Genomic DNA, 11,164 nt, shown 5'->3' on the forward strand with positions numbered 1-11,164 from the left:
ACACACGATTGTAAAGCAATTATACTCCATTAAAGCTGTAAAAAAAAAAAGAAAGAAAGAGCCAGAGGGGAAAAAAGACAAGAAGATGACTGCTTGGGAAGGAGGAATAGACAGGAGGGCAAACACTGGTTCTAAAATGAACTTATCGCATTTGCTCTGGCAAGTCCATTACAGGAATATCACCTGCCTAGAGAACGTTCTTTTTCTCCCAGTTTTCAACTGGGTTCGTTTACAGGTCAATAAATTTTATTATTTTATATCTAGGAGTCCAGTAATGTCCCAGGTAAAATAAGAAGGTGGTGCTTTCATTCTATCACACAATGTTAGATTTCACGTTCTCTAGATTAAAATAAAAATCACAACAAAAAGGCAATTTCAAATTTAGAGGTCATGGATATAGGATCCTGAAAGAATTTCTATTAACAAGTTTGTAGATCACTGATGTGTCAAATGAGTATTTAGCACTTTACTTTCCTTGATTCTTACAACACAGAGAAGGTACTTTTGCCCCTATGAGGAAACTGAGACTTATTAAAGTGGCTGAGCCAAGATTCTATCCAGTAATATGTGTATAAAAACAAATTTAAAATCCTCCATAGTAATGGTTTATGTATAATGACTAACCCGGCACCCAGGGTCCTAGGTGTGGTCCTAGGTCCGCAGGTCCTTTCCTCTGGCTTTTGTCTTGCTGAAAAGACTTGCTTTTCTGAAAGCTAAAAAAACAAGAAAGAACTTAGGTGGGAGTTGAAAACAAGTACTATTTTTTAACATCAACCAAGGCCTTAACATTCAGTATGTATTTTATTGTGACCTTAGAGTGAACCAAAGAGGAAAAGGGAGCTTGTTGACGTTTCTGCATAACTAGCCTGATTTTGAGACCCTAAGGGGTCTCAAGTCAAGGGCATTAATTGTCCTAGTGGGAATTTCAGACACCTTAGCGGGACCCCAGGAACTGGAAGTGCATGTTTGATTTTAAAAGGTGGAAACGGGGTGAACCTAGAAGTACTTACTTCACTGCTGGGTTTATTTTGTTTCCAGGTTCCGAGGTCCCAGTTTTCCAGTTCCCCACCCAGTCTAGGCTACTCAGCAGCTCTCTTTTACATTACAATGGCCTTGGTGAGGCTGGCAGACAGGATTAACTCGGAATTCGCAAGGGTGTGTGTGGGCGTGGGGCTGCCAGGAGGGGCGGGTCGAAGTATGGCTGAGCCTTACTTATAAGTCTAGAGCCTCCACAAATTTTTTTGTCATTTTCCTTCATTGGGCTGGTAGGCTTCTGTTATCACACAGGTGACTTCCCTTCATCCCATGTTTTTAATACTTTTACACCTGGACATCTACACCTTTCTCTAAGCTCTTCTACCTATAGATTCTTAAGCCTGGACTTTTCCTACCATCTGTCTAGCTCTTTGGTTTTCTTCCTCTCCTACAATTCAACAACATGAGTGTGGACCCAGCTTGTCCCCAAAGCCTGCGTGGCCCCGAAGCATCCAATTCTAGGGAATCTTCACCAATGCCTGAGATTTACGGGCCTGAAGAAAATTATGTGTCCTTGCAAATGTCATCTGCTGAGACCCACGACATGGAGACTGGTAAGAAAACACTGAATCCTTGAGAGGCTAAGTTCCTTCAGGGAAAGGGAAAGAAGGAAAGAGGCTAAGGGTTATCTATTTCCCTCTTGAGCCCATCAATATAAGCAGGTGTCATTATCTATTCATCCTCTCGACACCTCTTTTTCAACGGTAACTTGATGGGGTCATGCCCTTTCCCCAATGTTCCAGGCGATAAGAGCTGTGGATGGAGAGACGCGGGATACGGGACTCAGCCATTCAACTGTACGCGGTGTATTTGAGACCTTACGTGTGTAGGCACTGTGGAAACGCAAACGTGATCTAATAAACTGATGTGTAAATCTCAACGTATATGAAACGCACCTTTTGGAAATGTTTTACCTTTCTACTACAGTAGTTGTTGGCTCTTCCCCTAACCTCTGGATGTGAGGACATTATTGGGCAGCTGAGTTTGTAAGCACCTGCTATGCTCAATCTCCTAAATCCCGAGGAAGTGTTCACCCCATTTTATGGTGGATGATTCCAAAAGGTTTAATATACCGATAGTCAAAGTGGCGAGAGCTCAGATTTGAAATCCAGTTTGGCTTTGAATTCTATACTCTTAATATTTAGGCTTCTAATTGGTAATTTTGGGTGTGAGAGGTGCTCGGGGTATTGTAAAGCCGCACAAACGTTTTTGGAAATCAATTTGGCAGTAGTTGTTAGAAATGAAAAGGTAGACCAACCTTTACCCAGGGATGCTATTTTTAACATTTATGGCATAAAATAGCTTAAAATCTGTTTACATTTATGATTATAACCATAGAAGTAAGTTGTGGAGAAAGGAATAAGTAAACAAAATATATTTGAGTGTTGGATTTTAATGTTACCCTGTTTTTCCAAATTTTGTATTAATGTCCTTTTATAATTTCAAATGTTGAAAATACAGCTACAGCGCTGGATTGTGAGACAAATAGCTCGGGAATGAGCAATGGACATGTCCTCCTAGGAAGCCAAGTGCAAGTCTGTATAGATAATTTTTAAGACGTGCTCCATTTTTAGTCATTACCTGAGGACTTTCCTTCTTAGATCTACTTGTGAAATTGTGAAGTCTTTTGCCTTTTTTTTTTTTTTGCGGTACGCGGGCCTCACACTGTTGTGGCCTCTCCCTTGGCGGAGCACAGGCTCCGGATGCGCAGGCTCAGCGGCCATGGCTCACGGGCCCAGCCGCTCCGCGGCATGTGGGATCCTCCCAGACCGGGGCCCGAACCCTTTGTCCCCTGCATCGGCAGGCGGACTCCCAACCACTGCGCCACCAGGGAAGCCCCTCTTTTGCCTTTTAAAGCCTGTCCATTTATTCCACGACTAGGGTAGAATTGGAGTTAAGCACTGGGAAACGTCTGTGCAAATAAATCTAAGTAATACAGGAAATAAATTTTTAGTTACAAAGGCAATAATATATGCCAGGCCCTGTGCTAGACAATTTTTTGTTACCTCATTTTGTTTTTAAATTTTTTATTTTTGTTACCTCATTTTAATCAGTGAAAGAAACTCCATGAGATATACTGTACAACACAGGAAATTTTATAATATAATATTATAAATTTTATAATAACTATAAATGAAATATAACCTTAAAAAATTGTAAATCACTATATTGTACACCTGTATTTATATAATGTACAGCAATTACACTTCAGTCAAAAAACCACCAAAAAAACCTATGATCAGCTTAGCCCAACTGCGAAAACAAACAAAAAAACCATGAGGGAGGAATAATTTTGGAGATGAAATCACAAAGTCTGGGTTGAAACAGGAGCTTTATCAGAATTCACATTTCCTGATAGTCCTGGTATTAAGACCTGGGCAGCAAACTTGATTTTATAGGATCCCCAGAACCTGGATCATCTGTTTCAAAATTAAGTACGTGGGAGTTCCCTGGTGATCTAGTGGTTAGGATTCATCGCTTTCACTGCCGTGGCCCTTATTCAATCCCTGGTCAGGGAACTGAGATTTCCCCCAAGCCACGCGGCTCCACCAGAAAAAAAAATTAAGTAGGTGATGATTAAGGTACATAAAGGAAGTTGTGGAAGGACACAAAGGTGGGAGTCAAATGATGATTCTGACCTTTGAGAACAGCCAGGGTGTGGGTTCCTGAGCTTTGATTGGCAGAAAGAAGAGGTTTGAGTCCCCCTTCGCTTCCCAGCAATACATATTAGCCATGTCCGTGACATGCAAAAGGGCATTTGCGCAAAGGTTAGCAAAGTGTTCAGGATTGCTTAAAAATAAAATTACTTATTATCTAGCTCTGAGGACTTTAATAGTGCTTTGAAAACAATAAACTTTCAATATTTGAAGTTTTAGAGAAAAGTGTCATTTTGTTCCCAACAGTCTCTCCTCTTCCTTCCTTCTCCATGGATCTGCTTATTCAGGACAGTCCTGATTCTTCCACAAGCCCCAGAGTAAAACTACTGGCCACGGCTGCAGACAAGAGCACAGAGAAGGAAGAGAAGGTCCTGGTCAAGAAACAGAAGACCAGAACTGTGTTCTCTCAGACGCAGCTGTGTGTGCTCAATGACAGATTTCAGAGGCAGAAATACCTCAGCCTCCAGCAAATGCAAGAACTTTCCAACATCCTGAACCTTAGCTACAAACAGGTATGGTTGTTTTCAAGAAATAAGAAACAAGGTTAATTTCTATGTACTCTGTTTACGCACCCCTACAAACGAGTTAATTTTTTTTTTTTTTGCGGTACGCGGGCCTCTTACTGTTGTGGTCTCTCCCGTTGAGGAGCACAGGCTCCGGACGCGCAGGCTCAGCGGCCATGGCTCACGGGGCCCAGCCGCTCCGCGGCATGTGGGATCCTCTCGGACCGGGACACGAACCCGTGTCCCCTGCATTGGCAGGCGGACTCTCAACCACTGCGCCACCAGGGAAGCCCACAAGTTAACTTTTAATATGAAAATGGAACTTTTTGTAATGTGTTTTGTGGCAATGTGTCAATTTTTTTTGACATTCTTTTCTTTATATTCTTTTCCATTACGGTTTATCACAGGGTATTGAGTATAGTTCCCTGTGCTATACAGTAGGACCTTGCTTAATCCATCCTACATGGAACAGTTTACATCTGTTAATCCCAAACTCCCAGTCCATCCCTCCCCCACCCCTCCCCCAATGTGTCATAATTTATTTAACCACTTCCCTTGTTGCACAAACCAAAATTGTGAAAATGTTTCCAATTTTCCTTTAAAAAAGGAAGAATATACCCCCCTATCTTCCCAGTCAGAAGAGTCCCTAGGCAACACTTGTTCTTATTAAAATTAAAATTGTATGTTTTGTTTCTATCTGCTAATCATTTTTCATATATTTATTGGCCATTTTATTCAGTTACTGGCACCATACTTGGAAAGTCCTATTCCATGATCTTATTTTATGTATATATTCTTCTACCTTTGATCTCATTTTCTAACTCAGAGTTTACAAACCATCTGCAAAGTTTAGTTTATTCTGTGCTGCAATATAATATGATATTTTCTAAATAGCTGTCCTTGTGGTATGTTTCATAATTCCTGAATTAAAATACCATTATCACATTAAGTGTAAATGTGCTTATAGGGAGGTGGGCTTTTCATTGCAAACAAATTACCTGTAACTGTGACTAATGGCGTCGGTAGACATTTAAATGTGAACTTCCTGGTTAGTAGCAGACTTGTGGTGTGTGTTCTGTTCTATCTGGTTAGGTTTATTAAACATAAAGTAGCCCACTGACTTGAGGGGCTTGAAATTCACTCACAGATCGAAGGTTTAAGAAAGGACTCTAGAAGTTAAAATTTTGTTGAGTTTGAGATAGTTGTAGTTATCGGGAAAAGCAAACAAACAAAAACTTAATGTTCTTTGATCCCAGTACATCCTGCATTACTAGTATTTTGTGCTTTCCTGTTACCTTTTCTCTCCAGGTTAAGACCTGGTTCCAGAACCAGAGAATGAAATGTAAGAGGTGGCAGAAAAACAACTGGCCGAGGAATAGCAACATTGTGACTCAGGTAACAGGAAACTTACTTTTCTGCTCTTTCCTAACAAGGACTTTTTAGATAGATTTGTATCCATTGCTGAAGCATGCAATCCCAACTTCAGACAATTCTGATTTTCCTTGTACCTTTTCAATTAACCCATCCTTCTCTTTCAAAAGGGCCCAGCAACTACAGAATACCCGGGCTTCTATTCCTACCACCAAGGATGCTTGGTGAACTCTTCCGGAAACCTGCCCATGTGGGGTAACCAGACCTGGAATAACCCAACTTGGAGCAACCAGAGCTGGAACAGTCAGTCCTGGAACAACCAGAGCTGGAACAGTCAGACCTGGTGCCCCCAAGCCTGGAATAACCAGACTTGGAACAATCAATTCAACAACTATGTTGAGGAATTCCTGCAGCCCCAGATCCAGTACCAGCAAAATTCTCCTGTCGGTGATTTGGAGGCCACCTTGGAAACTGCCGGGGAAAGCTATAACATAATACAGCAAACTGCTAAGTATTTCAATTCCCAACAGCAAATCATGGATTTATTCCCAAATTACTCTCTGAACATACAGCCTGAAGATTTGTAACGATGGCTGTATTATTCAGCCTCAGTTTGAGCCGTGACTGTATTACTTCCCTAGAATTTTTCTTTTACAATTACGTCTCTCTCTGCCTTGATAAGCTGCTTTTCATTGTGCCTTTTGTGTCAATTTGAGGGTGTATGATTGGTGTCTAATCAAAGAGGTTTCAGAAGCATTGGCTTCTACGGACATGATAAAAGATGACTGGCGGCTATAGATAACTAGGTTATAATAATATTTTTTGGATATCTTTAGGCTTTAGACCCTAACCTCAAGAATAGGGAGCAAAAGTACAAAGATGTGTGATGAAGGATTATCCATATTTTCTGGGATGGGGAGGCTTTACTTGTTAAGAACCTCAGTTGTTAAGGTGAAGGGTTAAGCTACAATGTGCTTCACTGATTTCCTCTACCCCTTTTTGCTATTTTACTTACAACCCCTAATTTTTTCCACCACTCTACTATTTGTAGAAAGATGTTTTTATTTGTCCACATCATAATACTACCAGTTGGCTGGTTCGTTTATAAGTACCAATAAATAAAAAAATTACCCATTTTACATTTAGTTGTCTCTCCCCTGATTTCACCCAGTGATTCAATGAGTAAAAATCTGACTAAACATGGGAATAGTTTTTGACACGGGGGGGGGGGGGGGGGAAGAAGTTAATCTAGCCATCTGGGAGACTCTACTATCTTAGGAGTAAAGGAAAGGTAACCAAGTATACAAAACTAGATGACTAATTAAACCTGAACAAACTTATTTCCTCCTCGTGTGTGTAATGTTGAAACAAAATTTGTGGTTGTTTGCAGTTAAAGAAGAGTGCCACATCTGGAAGATCGGGAGCAAAGAAGTGATAAACAAGAGTTCTTAGGTTTGTAAAGAGGCTAAATGAAGGGCAGCCAGGGGCGAGGCAAATAATGTAAGGTTGAGGGAGGAGGGGAAAAGGTGGACGAATTAGAATCTCCCCCTGTAACTCACATATGAAAGGTTCTGTGACTGCTCTTCTGCCAGAAAAGGCTATGTTGAAATAGGTTTTCTTTTCTTTTTCCTCTTTTCGGCTGCGCCAGGTCTTAGTTGCGGAACGTGGGATCTCCGTTGCAGCATTCGGACTCTTACTTGCAGCAGGCGGGCTCCTTAGTTGTGGCATGCTTGCAAGAGATCTAGTTTCCCAACCAGGGATCAAACCCTGGGCCCCCTGGAGTGGAAGCGCTGTGTCTTACCCACTGGACCACCAGGGAAGTCCCGAAATAAGCTTATTTTTAAATGACAGCTTTGACTTTTTTTAATTTTAATTTTAATTTTTGGTTTTTTTGCGGTACGTGGGCCTCGCACTGTTGCGGCCTCTCGCGCTACGGAGCACAGGCTCCGGACGCACAGGCTCAGTGGCCATGGCTCACGAGCCCAGCCGCTCCGCGGCATGTGGGATCTTCCCGGACTGGGGCACGAACCCGTGTCCCCTGCATCGGCAGGCGGACTCTCAACCACTGCGCCACCAGGGAAGCCCGACAGCTTTTATTTTTTAGGACACTGTTTAAATGTGTAGACCAGCTACAAAGCACAGGTTTTTTGTTTTGTTTTGTGTTCTTGTTTTTTTTTGGTGGGGGGGCCTGTGGGATCTTAGTTCCCTGACCAGGGTTTGTACACGCGCCCCCTGCAGTGGAAGTGCGGAGTCTTTACCACTGGTCCGCCAGGGAAGTCCCCCCAAAGCACAACTTAATGCATTGTTTTAATGTATGAATTTATTAATGTTTAACATTAAAAAAAACAGACCAATATATAAGTAAATTCTAAGGCTGATTTGGAATAGAATTTTATCTTTTTTTCAGGTAAACTGTGTTCTCCTCTTAGAAGGAACTATGCCTGATACTAACCCTTTTTTTTACTGTCCCTTTCCCATCCTGGCTGGCCCCAAGTTGATCTGATTGGAAGCCCTTTAATTCCTCACTCTGCCTTCTTGCTCCATGGAAACCTCCAACTTGCTGCAGCAGCAGAGATGCTGAGAATAACCAGAGCGGTTTTCTTAGTCATTTCCCTTGTGGCTCCCCCCAGTTTTCCAGTGTTGCGCTATAATACTAACAGACCCAATGAGTTTAGACATTTGACTAAAGAGGAAGTCAGGGATAATTAATTTCTGCCAAGACCTAAGTTCAACACAGTATTCTTTTTGACTGGCAGATATTTTTGCCAAGCATCGTGTTAACTGAACAGAGAATGGAAACAGAAAGCATTGATTGTGCTGCATGAAATCACTGTCAGCAATTTTTTTTTTGGGGGGGGGGTTATGTAGGCCTCTCACTGTTGTGTCCTCTCCTGTTGCGGAGCACAGGCTCCAGATGCTCAGGTTCAACGGCCATGGCTCACGGGCCCAGCTGCTCCGCAGCATGTGGGATCTTCCCAGACCGGGGCATGAACCTGTGTCCCCTGCATCGGCAGGCGGACTCTCAACCACTGCGCCACCAGGGAAGCCCAGAAAGATGGATTTCTGATGTTCATCATTTTATTTGCTTTTGGAAATCAGCCACTTACAGAAATGCCATTCATCTATTGTTTTTTTTTTTAAGATTTTTCTTTAATGTGGACCATTTTTAAAATCTTTATTGAATTTGTTACAATATTGCTTCTGTTTTATGTCTTGGTGTTTTGGCCCCGAGGCATGTGGGATCCTTGACCAGGGACTAAACCCGCACCCCCTGCATTGACTGGAAGGCAAAGTCTTAAACCACTGGACTGTCAGGGAAGTCCCTCATCTATTGTTTCTTATCCCCAATAGGTATTAAAGGTAAAAAACCTAAGGCGGCAGGATAGTAAAATCCACAACCACCAAGGAACCAAAGAAAGTTTTTATTTTTTTATATATATATTTGTTTATTTATTTTTGGCTGCGTTGGGTCTTCGTTGCTGCGCGCAGGCTTTCTAGCTGTAGCGAGAGGGGCCTACTCTTCGTTGCGGTGTGCGGGTTTCTCATTGCGGTGGCTTCTCTTGTTGCAGAGCACAGGCTCTAGGCGCACAGGCTTCAGTAGTTGTGGTTCACGGGTTCTAGAGCGTGGGCTCAGTAGTTGTGGCGCATGGGCCTAGCATGTGGGATCTTCCCAGACCAGGGCTCAAACCCGGGTCCCCTGCATTGGCAGGTGGATTCTTAACCACTGGGCCACAGGGAAGTCCCCCAAAGGAAGTCTTTAAAAAGTCTTTTTTTAAAAGACTGGACATTTTGATTGCAAAACTAAAAGAATCTTACTATTAAAAACTAATTTAAGCAACAGAGAAATACATAATGAAGTGAATCTAGTAAACATTAGCAATTTAGTATATTCCTACAGGTGTTTTAGTATATGTAATATGGGTGGTTTTTACAGGTCAATTTTAATGGGCTGTTAATACATTGTAACAGGATTATACCATACATTCCTCTTCTGAAAGCCTTTTTTTTTTCCACTTGGAATTACACTTTTCAGCCTCTTTGCATGTCAAAATTTAGAGATCTGAGATACTTTAGATAAATGTTAAAACTTGACAACTACATTCAAGCACATTAAGATTCCCTATTTTCCTTATTAAATGTTTTAGCTGAGGATGAAATAGCTTCTTCCTTCAATATTCTCTATCAAAACATCTCTGATAATGAAAAGAGTGAAATTCAGGTAAGCAAGTATCTTTCCCCATCAATGAATTTAACTGCTGTATTGACTCATGCTAATTGCTGTATAATATTACACATAATTTGTTTCTGTTTTGATTATTTGCCATTACAAATTATGTTGCTGTTAACAATAGCAATTTAAAGTCTTTCAGTTATCCTTGCTTTCGGTCACGGGATTACCAAGTATATAAGTATAATAGAAGGAAATAAGGTGAAAAAGGAAATTATAAAGTCACCTGCCAGCCTCTCTCATCCTTCCACATCCCTTTTGAAAATCTTGCTCTCTTCATCCTCCTAAAGGAGGTGGATGTTACTTCCAATGTCATATTTTACTTTATTATATTTTAGCTTTTAAAATTCACGTTGTCTTGATTTTCAGCTTGCATCTCCATTTCAGTTTGTGACTGAGGAAAAGAGGCACACTAGGTTGAATTTGCCTGGATCTTCTGAATTCCACAGTCTGGATTCAAAGCCCAGAAGTGGGAGGAGTATAGACTTTGCTTAGTGAATTTCAAGCACCCAATTCTCGGGGTAAAGGACAAATTTCATCCTGTTCTGAATAATCCTACTATTCAGAAAACTTGGTGTCTACATGGAAAAAGCCATGACTTTGAGACCCAAAGGTAAAGGCAGACAACTGCGAGACGAGGCAGGAAAGGGGGGAGGGCCCTTAGTAAATACTGCATGCCTCCCGGGGCCCAGTGAGCTTTGCCTCAACTGGGAGATAAAGGGAATTTGTTAGATAAAGAAGCAGTTGGGGCCGACAAAAGCTTCTGGCACAGGAAGTTAGTTCGACCGAAATGTAGGCATTTGAATAGATTCCTCTGTGTGAGGTTGAAGTGAAACCAGATTGAAAAGCAGCAGCTGGTGGCGAGCTTCTCCTTAAGGGCTTCCCAGTTCCTGGGTGGTTGATGTCTACCCTGTGGTCCTGGGAGAGAGTGTCCTTGAGAATTTTAAAAGGTTAAATGCCTGGGAAATTAATGCAAAGTAGCTCTACCTCCAAGTATAACTGCAAAGCAAGCTATTGAACAGAAAACCTCACAGATCAAATTGAGATGCTAGAATCCTATTAAATGAATTAAACTCACATGGCACAAAGCACGGGGCAGGAGATGGGTCAGACTAATGCACTTGGGGTCTCAAGAGGGATAGAAAGTGTAGCAATGTTTGTGTGACCCGTCTCTCGGATGCAAGATGTGGTGACGATGACTAAGGATGGAGGACGAGAATTTGAGATTGAATTAAGGCCACGGTTTTGCAGAAGAAATGTAGCTGGACAGTCAGTCTTGCTCTGCCTAGGACATTGAAGGCGGTAGGTACTCCTGGCCACAAACATAGTTCTCCTTAGCTTGATGAGCAGCTGTGGAACTTATTTTCACA

General features: G+C 41.8%; 1 protein-coding gene across 1 annotated transcript; it reads left to right on the forward strand.

The window, feature by feature from the left end:
* Positions 1-1,246: 1,246 nt before the first annotated feature.
* On the forward strand, positions 1,247-6,157 carry NANOG (Nanog homeobox). The gene is made up of 4 exons (XM_007469373.1): positions 1,247-1,589; positions 3,939-4,204; positions 5,504-5,590; positions 5,737-6,157. The coding sequence occupies exons 1-4, from the start codon at positions 1,439-1,441 to the stop codon at positions 6,151-6,153; spliced, it is 921 nt and encodes a 306-aa protein (XP_007469435.1). The 5' UTR covers positions 1,247-1,438; the 3' UTR covers positions 6,154-6,157.
* The last annotated feature ends 5,007 nt before the right edge of the window (positions 6,158-11,164 follow it).

Source organism: Lipotes vexillifer, unplaced genomic scaffold, assembly GCF_000442215.2.
Source record: "Lipotes vexillifer unplaced genomic scaffold, Lipotes_vexillifer_v1.1 scaffold395, whole genome shotgun sequence".
NCBI lineage: Eukaryota > Metazoa > Chordata > Mammalia > Artiodactyla > Lipotidae > Lipotes > Lipotes vexillifer.

Bases quoted from the DNA above. Each gene is read 5' to 3' on its own strand.
- NANOG (XM_007469373.1), top strand. From the start codon at position 1,439: ATGAGTGTGGACCCAGCTTGTCCCCAAAGCCTGCGTGGCCCCGAAGCA. The intron at 1,590-3,938 runs GTAAGAAAACAC...TGTTCCCAACAG, and splicing joins GACCCACGACATGGAGACTG to TCTCTCCTCTTCCTTCCTTC. The intron at 4,205-5,503 runs GTATGGTTGTTT...TTTTCTCTCCAG, and splicing joins TGAACCTTAGCTACAAACAG to GTTAAGACCTGGTTCCAGAA.